This window comes from Amblyraja radiata, chromosome 2 (assembly GCF_010909765.2).
Source record: "Amblyraja radiata isolate CabotCenter1 chromosome 2, sAmbRad1.1.pri, whole genome shotgun sequence".
Taxonomy (NCBI): domain Eukaryota; kingdom Metazoa; phylum Chordata; class Chondrichthyes; order Rajiformes; family Rajidae; genus Amblyraja; species Amblyraja radiata.
This window is the reverse complement of record NC_045957.1, coordinates 8,194,534-8,210,480: the sequence shown is the minus strand read 5'-3', so window position 1 is coordinate 8,210,480 and position 15,947 is coordinate 8,194,534. Positions and strand designations below refer to the sequence as shown.

General features: G+C 47.2%; 1 protein-coding gene across 1 annotated transcript in view; it reads left to right on the top strand.

The window, feature by feature from the left end:
- LOC116984799 (NFX1-type zinc finger-containing protein 1-like) overlaps window positions 1-15,947 on the top strand; it is a 48,735-nt gene that overhangs the window by 745 nt on the left and 32,043 nt on the right. The window contains exon 2 of the mRNA XM_033039181.1: window positions 12,545-13,978. Within this exon, the coding sequence (XP_032895072.1) occupies window positions 12,569-13,978 (1,410 nt within the window). The 5' untranslated portion in view covers window positions 12,545-12,568. The remainder of the gene's footprint in view (window positions 1-12,544; window positions 13,979-15,947) is intronic.

The following is a 15,947-nucleotide window of genomic DNA, read 5'->3' as shown; positions in this document are numbered from 1 at the left end:
GTTTCATAGAAACATAGACAATAGGTGCAGGAGTAGGCCATTGGGCCCTTCGAGCCAGCACCGCCATTCACTGTGATCATGGCTGATCATCCCCAATCAGTACCCCGTTCCTGCCATCTCTCCATATCCCCTGACTCCGCTATCTTTAAGAGTGCTATCTACCTCTCTCTTGAAAGTATCCAAAGAACCGGTCTCCACCGCCCTCTGAGGCAGAGAATTCCACAGACTCACCACTCTCTGTGAGAAAAAGTGTTTCCTCGTCTCCGTTCTAAATGGCTTACTCCTTATTCTTAAACTGTGGCCCCTGGTTCTGGACTCCCCCAACATCGGGAACATGTTTCCTGCCTCTAGCGTGTCCAAACCCTTAACAATCTTATATGTTTCAATGAGATCTCCTCTCATCCTTCTAAACTCCAGAGTGTACAAGCCCAGCCGCTCCATTCTCTCAGCATACGACAGTCCCGCCATCCCGGGAATTAACCTTGTAAACTTGTAACCTAGCAGTATGAATATTGATTTCAATAACTTGCATCCTTGTTCTCTCCGCCCCTCCCCCACCATAGTTGTCGTACTAGTTTCATTGTTGTCTTGCTGAGTTTCACTGTGTGTATGACTCATCGCCTTCCCCGCAGCCGACAATTATGGACTCCACCTTTCCGTGGTCATCATAGCTGGATTTGATCTGTAATTTTGCATATCTTTTATTAATAAGTTCTATGTACCTTTTCATATCTCTTCCCTGACTCTCAGTCTGAAGAAGGGTCTCGACCCGAAACGTCACCCATTCCTTCTCTCCAGAGATGGCTGCCTGTCCCGCTGAGTTACTCCAGCACTTTGTGTCCATCTTCGGTGTAAACCAGCACCTGCAGTTCCATCCTACACAATCACGTTATAGCAGAAATAAAGAACTGCAGACGCTGTTTAATAAACCAAAGGACAAAGTGCTGGAGTAACTCAGTGGGTCAGGCATCATCTCTGGAGAACATGGATCGGTGACTTTTCGGGTCAGAACACTTCTTTATATTGTAGGGCGGAGAACAAACCTGGAAATTCATGAGTACAAGAGGTAGTGCAGAAGAGAAAATAAACAGAATGTATACAGTGTTAACAGCTCCAGAGAAAGTACAGGAAAAAAAGGTGCAGCTGTCGCAATGAGGTTGATTGGAGGATCAGAGATAACATTTGAGATGTCTGTGCAAGTGTGTGATCACGTGTGGGCAAGAAGCTCTTGAATCTGAAGGTATGTTCTTCCCAGCCTCTGTATCTTCTGCCCGATGGAAGAGTGGAGAAGAGAGAATGACCAATGGTTGTTCATAATGTTGGCTGCTTTCCCATGGCAACGGGGAGTACAGATGGGGTTGATTGGGGGAGGGAGCGGTCACAAGTTCGAGGAGCAGAATTAGGGAATTCGGCCCATCAAGTCCATTGTAGACATTCCATTGTAGACTTGTCCCGAAGAATGAGAACTCTCTTCATATTGGAAATTGGAAGTTGTGGAGGACCCAAGAAAATAGAGGTGGGGGCTGACTGGTAGTGGTGGGGGGGGGGGGGGGGGGGGGGGGAGTTGATGCATTCGCTTTCAAATGCAATGGGGTAGCGTCTGAGGAAAACCAACAGTGCGCAGCAAAGAGTGTCACTGCAGAGAAAGTGCAGATTAAAAAAGTGTGCAAGGGTGGCAATAAGGCAGGTTGGAGGGCCGGGACTGCACCTCGGCTTGTTCAATAGTCTGAATGCAGAGGGGAAGTAGCTTTTCCTGAATCTGGTGGTACGTGCTTTTGCATCTTCTGCCCGACGGGAGCGGGGAGAAGAGGGAACGACCTGGGGTGTGAGTGGTCCTTGATTATGTTGGCTGCTTTCCCGAGGCAGCGCAACATTTACATGGAGTGGATGGCGGGGAGTCTGGTCTGTGTGATGGACTGGGCCACGTCTACAACTCTCTGCAATTTCTTGCGGTCTTGGGCAGAGCTGTTGCCAAAACAAGCTGTGACGCATTCTGGTAAGATGCTTTCCACAATGCCTCTGTAGAAATCGGTTAGAGTTGTTGGAGACATGCCAAACTTCCTCGGCCTTCTCGGGTAAAGGCGTTGGTGTACTTTCATGTCAGTGTGTTTGGACCAGGACAACTTTGTCTGTGATATTTTCCTCTTGCCGTTTAGTTGTTATTGTTTCAGAAGAGGGGTCATGTGTAACTTCCACAGATGTACAATGGGGTGGCCTGGTGGTGCAGCGGTAGAAATGCTGCCTCGCAGCACTGGAGACCCGGGTTTGATCCCGACCACGTGGGTTTTCTCCGGGTGCTCTGGTTTCCTCCCACACTCCAAAGACGTAAAGGTTTGTAGGTTAATTGGCTTGGGTAAAATTGTAAATTGTCCCTAGTGTGTGTAGGATAAGTGTTATTGTGTGGGGAGCGCTGGCCAGCGTGGACTCAGTAGGCCGAAGGGCCTGTTTCCACACTGTATCTCTAAGCTAAACTAGAGAGTGGACAAAAATTACTGGAGAAACTCAACGGGTGAGGCAGGTCTCGACCCGAAATGTTGCCAATTCCTTCTCTCCATAGATGCTGCCTCATCCGCTGAGTTTCTCCAGCAATTTTATAGACAATAGGTGCAGGGGGAAGCCATTTGGCCCTTCGAGCCAGCACCGCCATTCAATGTGATCATGGCTGATCATCCCCAATCAGTACCCCGTTCCTGCCTTCTCCCCATATTCCCTCACTCCGCTATTTTTAAGAGCCCTATCTAGCTCTCTCTTGAAAGTATCCAGAGAACCGGCCTCCTCTGCCCTCTGAGGCAGAGAATTCCACAGATTCACAACTTTCTGTGAGAAAAAAGTGTTTCCTCATCTCTGTTCTAAATGGCTTACCCCTTATTCTTAAACTGTGGCCCCTGGTTCTGGACTCCCCCAACATCGGGAACATGTTTCCTGCCTCTAGCGTGGCCAAATCCTGAGCAATCTTATATGTTTCAATAAGATGCCCTCTCATCCTTCTGAACTCCAGAGTGCACAAGCCCAGCCGCTCCATTCTCTCAGCATATGACAGTCCTGCCATTTTCCCAGCATCTGCAGTTCTTTCTTAAAGTAGAGAGTATACTGATCAGTTGCCGCATGACCTGGTTCGGTAACTCAAATGCCCAGAAGCAAAGGAGACTACAGAGAGTGGTGGACACTGCCCGACAGGTACTGACCTCCCCACTATCGATAGGATATGTAGGAGGCACTGCCTCAAAAAGGCAGTCTGTATCGTGAAAGATCCACAACACCCTGGCCACCCTCTCATTTCACTTCTACCATTGGGAAGAAGGTACAGGAACCTGGGAACCTGACCTCCAGGAACACTTTCTTCTCAGCAACTATCTTTGGTTCAGTTTAGTTTATTGTCACGTGTACCGAGGTACAGCGAAAAGCTTTCTTTTTGCGTGCTATACATTCAGCAGAAAGACTATACATGATTACAATCTAGCCATTTACAGTGTATGATAGGGGAATAACGTTTAGTGCAAAGTAAAGCCAGCAAAGTCCGATCAAGGATAGTCCGAGGGTCACCAAAGAGGTAGATAGTAGTTCAGCACTGCTCTCTGGTTGTGGTAGGATGATTCAGTTGCCTGATAACAGCTGGGAAGAAACTGTCCCCGAATCTGGAGTTTGTGCGTTTTCACACTTCTGTACCTCGTGCCTGATGGGAGAGGGGAGAAGAGGGAATGGCCGGGGTGCGAATCGTCCTTGATTATGCTGCTGGCCTTGCCGAGGCAGCGTGAGGTGTAGATGGAGACTATTGAACACTACCTATCACTGTCACAGCAACTATGATCTTCTGTGGACTGTGTTTCTATGGACTTTGGGTTTTGCACTGTGGTTACATAGTATTACAGTTATTAATTTACTTTTATTGATTATCATACGTTTTGCCTTTGGGGGCCTTTTACGATGATCAGACAGAGGAGCAGGATTAAGCCATTCGGCCCTTCGAGTCTGCTCCACTATTCAATCATGGACGATTTATTTTTCCAACTCCATTCTCCTGCCTTCTCCCCGTAACCTTTGACACCATTGCTAATCAAGAACCTATCATTCCCAGCTTTAAAAATACCCATTGACTTGGCCTTCACAGCCGTCTGTGGCAATGAATTCCACAGATTCACCACCCTTTTGGTTAAATAATTCCTCCTCGTCTCCATTCTAAAGGTACATCCTTTTATTCTGAGGCTATGATCTCTGGTCCTAGACTCTCCCACTAGTGGAAACATCCTCTCCACGTCCACTCTAGGCCGAAGCTGCAGCAAATAAGAATTTCATTGTTACGTTGATGGTACATAGGACAATTATACACTCCACTGATAGAAACATAGACAATAGGTGCAGGAGTAGGCCATTCGGCCCTTCGAGCCTGCACCGCCATTCAATATGATCATGGCTGATCATCCAACTCAGTATCCTGTACCTGCCTTCTCTCCATACCCCCTGATCCCTTTAGCCACAAGGGCCACATCTAACTCCCTCTTAAATATAGCCAATGAACTGGCCTCAACTACCTTCTGTGGCAGATAATTCCAGAGATTCACCACTCTCTGTGTGAAAAATGTTTTTCTCATCTCGGTCCTAATAGGCAAGGCAAGGCAAGGCAAGGCAAATTTATTTGTATAGCACCATTGGTGCAAACAGCAATTCAAGGTGCTTTACAGGAAAGAAAAAATAAAATAGTCAATAATTAAAAATTGCAAAATAAGCAATACGACAAATGTATGAATAATAAAACAACGTCAATGAAACAATAAAACGATTTTAAAAAGCACATAAAAGGGTTAAAATTAGACGGTTAAGATTACCTGCATGTCGGGTTATGGAAAAGCTATAGTAAACAACAGTGTTTTTAGGCCTGATTTAAATGCGCTTACAGTCTGTGCACACCTCAGGTGTTCAGGGAGCTTGTTCCACAGGTGTGGAGCATAAAAACCCAATGCTGCTTCAGCCTTTTTAGTTCTGACCCTGGGAACACAGAGTAAACCTGTCCCTGAAGACCTGAGGAGTCTAGGCGCCTCATATACAACAAGTAGGTCAGAGATGTATTTTGGACCAAGACCATTCAGTGCCTTGTAGGTCAGTAACGGAATTTTAAAATCTATCCTCTTACACACAGGAAGCCAGTGCAAAGATTTAAGGACAGGTGTAATGTGGTCCATTTTCTTGGTGTTGGTCAAGACTCTGGCAGCGGCATTTTGGATAAGCTGCAGTTGTTTAATTGATTTTTTATTGAGACCTGTAAATATGCCATTACAATAATCTAACCTACTAAAAATATATGCATGAACAAGTTTTTCAGTGTCGTCTTTGGACAGAAATCCCTTGATTCTTGCAATATTTTTTAGATGGTAATAGGCAGATCTGGTAATGGTCCTTATATGGCTGTTAAAATTCAAATCCGAGTCCATAACTACACCAAGGTTTCTGGCTTTGTCTGTGGTTTTCAGTGCAATTGAGTCGAGTTGAGCACTCACCTCTAGCCTTGTTTTTTTGGGACCAAAGACAATAATTTCTGTCTTATTTGCATTGAGCTGGAGGAAGTTCTGGTTCATCCACTCATTGATATGTTTGACACACTGGCTCAGTGAGTGTAGGGGACTATGGTCATGTGGTGACTGCGATATATAGTTGTGTGTCATTGGCATAAGTGTGGTAGGATATGTTAAAATGCTCTATGATCTGAGCTAGGGGGAGCACATAAATGTTGAACAAAACGGGTCCAAGAATGGAGCCCTGAGGAACCCCGCATGTGAGTTTTGTACGTTCTGATTCAAAATTACCAAGGGAAACAAAATAATCCCGATCTTTCAAGTAAGATTTGAACCAGTCCAGCACAGAACCAGAGAGTCCCACCCACTTCTCCAGTCTGTCAAGCAGTATGTTGTGGTCCACCGTATCAAAAGCAGCACTGAGATCTAGAAGTACCAAAACTGAAGCTTTTGATGCATCACTGTTTAGATGTATGTCGTTTAGGACCTTAGTGAGTGCAGTCTCGGTGCTGTGATGTGGCCGAAATCCCGACTGGAAAACATTAAAAATATTGTTTTGGGTCATAAAGCAGTAAATTTGTTGGTAAACTACCCTCTCAATAATCTTTGCCAAAAATGCTAAATTAGATATGGGCCTGTAGTTGCTCATAGCTGAGGCATCCAAATTAGGCTTCTTCAATAGGGGCTTGATCACTGCTGTTTTTAAGGCTTTGGGAAAATGCCCCGATTGAAGGGAAGTGTTTACTATGTTCAGTACTTCTGGTGCAACACTGTTAAAGATATTTTTAAAGAAGTTTGTGGGCAGCAGATCAAGACAGCAGGTCGTGGACTTTAGCTGTTGAACAGTTTCAGTCAGAGATGCACAATCTAAAAGTTTAAAATGTTGTAGATTCATTAGTGAATCTGGAGGCATAGGTGACAAAGCCATGTTCCCTGAGGTGGAGCTAGACATTGTTTGTCTTATCTTCAGAATTTTATCGGTGAAGAAATCTGCAAAGTGATTGCACGACTTGCTGGACAGGAGCTCAGGAGGGACTGATGATGAGGGGTTTGTCAGTCTATCGACAACGGCAAACAGGGTGCGGGAATTATTATTTTTGTTGATAACCTCTGAGAAAAAGGACTGCCTTGCCCCTTTCAATTCCTGATTATAGATACGGAGGTTGTCTTTGTAGATGTCGTAGTGGACCTGTAGTTTGGTTTTTCGCCACCTACGTTCGGCCTGTCTACACTTTGTTCTTTGGGATCTCACTGCTGTGGCATTTCTCCATGGTGACTTTTTCCTTCCAGATAAAACCTTGGTCTTTAGTGGTGCAATAGCATCCATAAGAGTCATAACATTGGAGCTAAAACCATCCACAAGGTCATCGACAGAGGCCGAGGGCAGAGTTGCTGGTGGTCTATAGGCCTGAGCAAACAATGCGCCGGTGTTTTCATTGATACAGCGCCTTTCGATCACCTCTGGTTCTTTTCTGATATTGCTAGCAGAGATGGTCGTTTAAAAAAATACACAGTGGTGATCGGAAAGAACAACATCAGTCACCATAACATCAGAAATGTCGAGACCCTTGGAAATAATCAGATCCAATATATGCCCCCTATTGTGAGTTGGCTCTGTTACGTGCTGATTAAGTCCAAAGTTGTCCAAAATGTTCAGGAGCTCTTTTGTACCTCCATCCTCTGCATTATCTATGTGAATATTAAAATCACCCACTAAGACAACACAATCGAAATCAATGCATACAATGGACAGTAATTTGGCAATCTCATCAAAAAACTGTGCATCATATTTTGGTGGCCTGTAAATAGTTAAAAGTATTGTTCGCTGGGGAGAACTCAGCGAATTCCCCCTTATCCTTAAACTGTGACTCCTTGTTCTGGACTTCCTGAACATCGGAAACAATCTTCCTGCATCTAGCCTGTCCAATCCCTTAAGAATTTTGAAAGTTTCTATAAGATTCCCCCCCCTCAATCTTCTAAATTCTAGCGAGTACAAGCCGAGTCTATCCAGTCTTTCTTCATATGAAAGTCTTGACATCCCAGAAATCAGTCTGGTGAACCTTCTCTGTACTCCCTCTAGGGCAAGAATGTCTTTCCTCAGATTAGGAGACCAAAACTGTATGCAATACTCCAGGTGTGGTCTCACCACGACCCTGTACAACTGCAGTAGAACCTCCCTGCTCCTATACTCAAATCCTTTTGCTATGAATGCTAACATACCATTCGCTTTCTTCACTGCCTGCTGCACCTGCATGCCTACTTTCAATGACTGGTGTACCATGACACCCAGGTCTCGTTGCATCTCCCCTTTTCCTAATCGGCCACCATTCAGATAATAGTCTACTTTCCTGTTTTTGCCACCAAAGTGGATAACCTCACATTTATCCATATCATAATGCATCTGCCATGCATTTGCCCACTCACCCAGCCTATCCAAGTCACCTTGCAGCCTCCTAGCATCCTCCTCACAGCTTCGTGTCATCCGCAAACTTGAAGATGTTGCATTCATTTCCCTAGACCAAATCTTTAATATATATTGTAAATAGCTGGGGACCCAGCACTGAGCCTTGCGGTACCCCACTAGTCACTGCCTGCCATTGTGAAAAGGACCCGTTTACTCCTACTCTTTGCTTCCTGTCTGCCAGCCAGTGCTTCCTGTCTGCCAGCCAGTTCTCTATCCACATCAATACTGAACCCCCAATACCGTGTGCTTTAAGTTTGTATACTAATCTCTTATGTGGGACCTTGTCGAAAGCCTTCTGAAAGTCCAGATATAACACCACCACTGGTTCTCCCTTATCCACTCTACTAGTTACATCCTCGAAAAAATCTATAAGATTCGTCAGACATGATTTACCTTTCATAAATCCATGCTGACTTTGTCCAATGATTTCACCACTTTCCAAATGTGCTGCTATCCCATCTTTAATAACTGATTCTAGCAGTTTCCCCACTACCGACGTTAGACTAACTGGTCTGTAATTCCCCGTTTTCTCTCTCCCTCCCATTTTAAAAAGTGGGGTTACATTAGCTACCCTCCAATCCTCAGGAACTACTCCAGAATCTAAAGAGTTTTGAAAAATTATCAATAATGCATCCACTATTTCTGGGGCTACTTCCTTAAGTACTCTGGGATGCAGCCTATCTGGCCCTGGGGATTTATCGGCCTTTAATCCATTCAATTTACCTAACACCACTTCCCGGCTAACCTGGATTTCACTCAGTTCCTCCATCTCATTTGACCCCCGGTCCCCTGCTATTTCCGGCAGATTATTTATGTCTTCCTTAGTGAAGACAGAACCAAAGTAGTTATTCAATTGATCTGCCATGTCCTTGTTCCCCATGATCAATTCGCCTGGTTCTGACTGCAAGGGACCTACATTTGTTTTAACTAATTGTTTTCTCTTCACATATCTATAAAAACTTTTGCAGTCAGTTTTTATGTTCCCTGCCAGTTTTCTTTCATCATCTATTTTCCCTTTCCTAATTAAGCCCTTTGTCCTCCTCTGCTGGACTCTGAATTTCTCCCAGTCCTCTGGTAGGCTGCATTTTCTGGCTAATTTGTATGCTTCATCTTTTGTTTTGATACTATCCCTGATTTCCCTTGTTATCCACGGATGCACTACCTTCCCTGATTTATTCTTTTGCCAAACTGGGATGAACAATTGTTGTAGTTCATCCATGCCGTCTTTAAATGCCTTCCATTGCATATCCACCGTCAACCCTTTAAGAATCAATTGCCAGTCTATCTTGGCCAATTCACGTCTCATACCCTCAAAGTTTCTTTAAGTTCAGGACCCTTGTTTCTGAATTAACAATGTCACTCTCCATCCTAATGAAGAACTCAACCATATTATGGTCACTCTTGCCCAAGGGGCCACGCACAACAAGACAGCTAACTAACCCTTCCTCATTACTCAATACCCAGTCTAGAATAGCTTGCTCTCTCATTGGTTCCTCTACATGTTGGTTTAGAAAACTATCCCGCATACATTCCAAGAAATCCTCTTCCTCAGCACCCCTGCCAATTTGATTCACCCAATCTATATGTAGATTGAAGTCACCCATTATAACGGTTTTGCCTTTGTTGCACGCATTTCTAATTTCCTGTTTGATGCCATCCCCAACTCCACTACTACTGTTAGGTGGCCTGTACACAACTCCCACTAGCGTTTTCTGCCCCTTAGTGTTTCGCAGCTCTACCCATACCGATTCCACATCCTCCAAGCTAATGTCCTTCCTTTCTATTGCGTTAATCTCCTCTCTAACCAGCAATGCTACCCCACCTCCTTTTCCTTTCTCTCTATCCCTCCTGAATATTGAATACCCCTGGATGTTCAGCTCCCAGCCTTGGTCACCCTGGAGCCATGTCTCCGTGATCCCAACTATATCATATTCATTAATAACTATCTGCACATTCAACTCATCCACCTTATTACGAATGCTCCTTGCATTGAGACACAAAGCCTTCAGGCTTGTTTTTACAACGCTCTTACCCCTTACACAATTATGTTGAAAAGTGGCCCTTTTTGATTTTTGCCCTGGATTTGTCTGCCTGCCACTTTTACTTTTCACCTTGCTACCTATTGCTTCTACCCTCATTTTACACCCCTCTGTCTCTACGCTCACACATTTAAGAAACCCTTTCCCTTTAACTCCATCCTCCACTATCCCATTTGACACCCCACCCCCCTTATTCAGTTTAAAACCACCCGTGTAGCAGTGGCAAACCTGCCTGCCAGAATGCTGGTCCCACACCTGTTAAGATGTAATCCGTCCCTTTTGTACAATTCCCCCTTACCCCAAAACAGATCCCAGTGGTCTAAGAATCTAAATCCCTGCCCCGTGCACCAGTTCCTCAGCCACACATTCAGGTCCCGTATCTCCCTGTTCCTGCTCTCGCCAGCACGAGGAACTGGAAGCAAACCGGAGATAACAACCCTGGAGGTCCTGCTTTTCAGCATTTTTCCGAGCTCTCTAAAGTCACGCTGCAGAATATTCATCCCCTTCTTTCCGACATCGTTTGTGCCGACATGCACTACCACTTCCGGCTGTTCACCTTCGCCCTTGAGGATTTTCTGCACTCTGTCCGTGACATCCTGGATCCTGGCACCAGGAAGGCAGCACACCATCCTCGAATCCCGTCTATTGCCGCAGAAACCCCTGTCCGTACCTCTCACAATGGAGTCTTCCACTACAATGGCGTTGCCTGACGTTGGCCTCTTTGGTTTTGGCTCAACAGCCCTTTTTGCTTCGCAAGCCAGTCCACCGCCCAATGTAATAACGTCTTCTGTCCCGACAGCTTCTAAGTGGGTGAACCTGTTCACAAGAGGTACAACACCCGGGGACGTTTGCATTCCATGCTTCCCTCCCTTTCTCACACAGACCCTTCAGCCCATCTAGCGCATACCAACCAAGATGCCTCATCTAAACTAGTCCCTCGTGGCCCAGTGACCAAGGAAACACACCAACACCTCTACTTAAGAAGTTCAGCATGTCCCCAACAACCCTCACCAAAATCTACAGACTCACCGTAGAGAGCCTTTTACCGGGATGCTTGTGAACCGCTCCTATCATAGACTGCACGAAATAGCATAGAGTTGTGGATGCATCACACAAACTACCCTCCCAGCCATTGACTCCATCTACACTTCACGCTGCCTCGGCGAGGCCAGCAGCATTAGGAAGGACCAGTCTCACCCCGGTCACTCCCTCTTCTCCCCTCTCCCATCAGCCAAGAGGTCCAGAAGTTTGAAAACGCACACTTCCAGATTCGGGGACAGTTTCTTCCCAGCTGTTCTCGGGTAACTGAACCATCCTACCAACAGCTAGAGAGCGGTTCTGACCTACCAGCTACCTCACTGGAGACCCTTGGTCCATCTTAAATTGGACTTTACTGGACTTTACCTTGCACTAAACGTTATTCCGTTTACCCTATATCTGTACACTGTGGGCAGCTTCATTGAAATCGCATATAGTCTTTTCCCTGACCAGATAGCACGCCAAAAAAAATATTCATTGTACCTGGGTACACTTGACACTAATAATAAATAATAATAATAATCAATAAAAAATAATAAGCATATCCCTCTAGATCTTACCTATCCATGTACCTGTCCAAATGGCTGTGAGTATAAGGACACAAGGCATGCAGCAGCTTTGGTACACATTGGTGGCGGCGTTGCAGCTGCGGATCACTTGTGGTCCGTCTGTCTTTCTTCCCTCTTTGTCTTATCGTTAATGTTAGATGTATGTTATAGTTTATTTTTAGTTGTATATTATGGTGGGGGGGGGGGGGGGACTTAAAAAATATATTTTTCTTCAACGGAGATAGGATTTTTTTTCCATCTCGTATCTCCGTTCTCACTGCGGCCTAACATGGAGGAGCTGGCAGCCTCTAACTGGAATCGACCTTGAGGGCTCCGGTCACAGAGTCTGTGGACTTACCAACGTGGACCTGGCTGACTTAAGACGCTGCGACTCGACTTTTGGAGGCTTCGGCCGCGGGCCCTGTGAACTGTAACGTCGGCAGCTCGCAGGTCCCTGGTCGGGAGCTCCGTCAACAGCAGCTTCGCCCGCCCCGAATCGCAAGGCATGAATCGGCCCGTTCGCAGGGCCTTTCATCGCCCGGCGCGGCTTAAAGTCGGCCGCTGGATCTTCCATCGCCCGGCGGAAGCTTCAATATTGTGAAATTCCTCGTATGTTGCAAAACATACTTGGCGAATAAAATCTGATTCTGATCGGGAGTCTCGATCACCTCGACGCAGCAGTTTGACTGCCTGACCGTGGGAGAAGAAGCAAGGAAGAGATAAGACTTTTTAACCTTCCATCGCAGCGAGGAGGTGCCTGGGGGAGAGACACTGATGGATGTTTATGTTAAATTATGTAAAATGTGTGTTTTGTTGCTTTTTATTGTGATGATGCCCGTACGGTAATGAAATTTCGTTCAAATTTGGTTTTGAATAACAAATAAATAAGTAAATTCAATTCAATTCAACGTTGGTGACAATGAACTAAAGTAAAGTTGTGTTTTCCAGGGTGTGGATATTTCCTGGCTCAGAATGGGCAGCAGGAAGCGTGGGCATCAGGAAACCTCACGCCACTCCTCGAGTAAGAGTGCTCGTGGATCCGATGGGAGCGGATACCGTGCCCGTATCTCTCCGGAACTGCTCTCCCACAGCCTCTCCGTGCTGGAGAAGCGGCTGCACGCCCACTCTCCCGTGATGCTGCTGCTGCAGGAAGAGCTGCTGCCGGCCCTCGACGGCGCGGAGCTGAGGCGCCCGGACGCGGGGCTCCTGATCCGGGGCCTGGTGGTGGCGGGGGACGAGGCCCGAGGGGAAGAGGAGGCCCTCTCTCTCCTCCGGCCGCTGCTCACCTCCGACTTCCTGACGGGGACCCTGCTCCGCTTCTTGGTCGGGCTGGGCCAGGGCGACAGAGAGGCCGTGGGAGAGGTGGCGGCCCTCTTGCTGCGGCTGACGCTGGCCTTCCCCCAGGCCGTTGAGCCCCTCGTCCACCTGCCGGCCGACTTGCTGCAGACCCGCCTGCACAGGCTGGGCCTCGAGCTTCCTTGGCCCACCAGGAAGCATCTGCACGACCTGAGGCGGGCCGTGGACCAAGCCTTCCCGCAAGGCCGAGACTGGGCGAGGGAGCTCACCTTCAGCGAGGAGAGGCCTAAGGATATCACGGTCGTCCCCGTCTTCCCCACCTCTGAGGAACTGCTGGGCTCTCCGGACCCCTGGCTGAAGCCCAATGTGGTGGATGGGGCCTACCATGGCAACCAGGCCGACCATGGCAACCAGACTGACCTTGGCAACCGGGCCCACCAAAGCAACCAGGCCTATCATAGCAACCAGGCCTACCATAGCAACCGGGCCTACCTGGACACCCACTTCCGCCTCCTGCGGGAGGACATGGTGAAGCCACTGAGGGAGAATTTAGCTGCTTGCTTGACTCCGGCAGGCCGCCCCCACCAGCTGAACGGTGGGGCCAAGGTGTACAGGGACGTGCGGGTCCTCTACCCAGACTGCCAGCGGGACGGAGTCGTCTACAAGGTCAGCTTTGATGCCGGGGTCTTTGGCCGCGGACCTCGGCTTCCCGCCAAGCACCTGGCCAAAGGCTCCATGGTGTGCCTGTGGGCGCCGCGCTGCCCGGAGGTTTTCCCCGCCCTGGTGGCCAAGCAGGATGAGGAGCAGCTGGCCGCGGGCCGCCTGTTGCTCCGCTTCGAGGCCGCGGCACACCCCAGCCTCTCCCGCCACCTCTACACGCACTCCTTCTTCATGGTGGAGTCGCCGTCCTGCCCGGAGGCCCACCGCCACGTCCTGCGGGGCCTGCAGGAGGCCGACCCCGGCTGCCTCCCCTTCCAACGCTACGTGGTTATGTGCAACGGCCGTGTGAGGCCGCCGAGGTACCTCCAGACCCGAGGCACCGGCCTGGACATGCGGCCTCTCCTTGGGACAGGGGCGGGGAATGAGGTGAGTCAATGAACGGGGAACAGCACAGCAACGGGCCCCCCTCCTGCGAGGAGTCCCTTGCAACAAGCCCCACCCAGCACAACACAGAATGTTTCTGGTTAGCCTAGGACAGGATGTCCTGTTTGCCACCCATTTTAACTCCCCATTCCCACAACGACCTGGGCCTCCTCCATTGCCAGAGGGAGGACACACACACACAAACTGGGTGAACAGCATCTCAGATTCCGCTTGGGAAGCCTACAACCCAACGGTATGAACGTTGAATTCTCCAATTTTAAGCAATGTAGCAAAAAAAAAACACTGCCTTTTAATTTCTCTTCCCCCCTTCCCTTCCCTGTGTGCCCCACCTGAATGCGCACCCATTTCTCACACTATCCCGCCCACCGCCTCCCCTCCCCCTTTTCCCCCTTCCGCAATCCCCGTTCCCTTCCACTTATGTTCCACCTTTAAGTCCTTGTGATGTGGGAGGAAACCGGAGCATCCACATAGCCACAGAGAGAACGTGCAAACTCCACACAGACAGCACTCGAGTTCAGGATCGAACCCGGGTCACTGGCACTGTGAGGCAGCAGCTCCCCCCACTATGCCGTGTGTCCATTCTCTCCACAGACGCTGCCTGACGCACTGGGTTCGTCCAGCACTTTGCATTTATCTTGCTCAATATCCCATCACCTCCGACACCATGTGTCATAGGTTAATTGGAGATAGGAGCAGAATTAGACCATTCGGCCCATCAAGTCAACTCCACCATTCAATCATGGCCGATCTATCTCTCCCTCCTAACCCCCCTTCTCCCCATAACCCCTGACACACAAACTAATCAAGAATCTACCTATCTCTGCCTTAAAAATATCCACTGACTTGGCCTCCACAGCCTTCTGTGGCAAAGAATTCCATTGATTCACCACCCCCTGACTAAAAAAACCCCTCCTCATCTCTGTATTTAGTTCTGTGGCTGTGCCCTCTGGTCCTAGACTCACCCACCAGTGGAAACATCCTCCCCACATCCACTCGATCCAAGCCTTTCACTATTCTGTACGTTTCAACGAGGTCCCCTCTCATTCCTCTGAACTCCAGCGAGTACAGGCCCAGTGCCGACACACGCTCATCATATGTTAACCCAATGCTTCATAAACTATTTCAGTGTCATTCACCCTTGAGTCTTTCACACAAAATTTCATTCACCCCCGACTAAATGTTCTTCTTTTTTTGTGGTAATTTTCGTCTTATTCTCTCTCGGGTATAATTGGGTATAACTCCCTTGGGTATAATTGGGTATAACTCCCTCGGGTATAATTTTACACATCATTTATTTTGTCACATGAGCAAAAAACATAAATTAACTAATTTCTTAAGTGTTTATTTTATTCAACTTTTAGAACATCTTAAAAATATGTAAAGAAAACAAAAGAAGTTTAATTACCTCTAGAGTTGGAGTTGGAAAATCATTCTATTAGAATGATAAAAAAAAAACATTCCAACATATAAACACTGGGCTTCAGCCCCATCCTATTCTTTCGGGCTTTGATTACTGCAGTTTTTTTCTTGGAAAACTAGCACAGAAAACGATGGAGTATATGACTTACTATATCAGTATCCAACTAATATAACTTTCTATAACACAATACCACCAAATATCAACTTTGGCAGCTAAATTGCTACACAAAGTAAAGTTCCCGTTCAACACTTGCCTACGGTGATCCTCCAGTGATGCCATCTATATATTTATTATCCCACTAGCTCGTCTGGTCTTCCATAAAAGGTTATATTACAGTAAATTTGGGAAATATCCTGCTACTTTGAAATTAGAAAACCATAGGTAGAGGGAAAAAACCCCATCAAATTTCCAGCTCCACTGCCATTAAAACCAATAAGAACTCACTAACCACTTTAATAGAAAAAAATATCTGAATAAATTAACCCCTCTAGTTTCATCCACCCCAAAATAATTTCATTCGCCCTTGGGTGA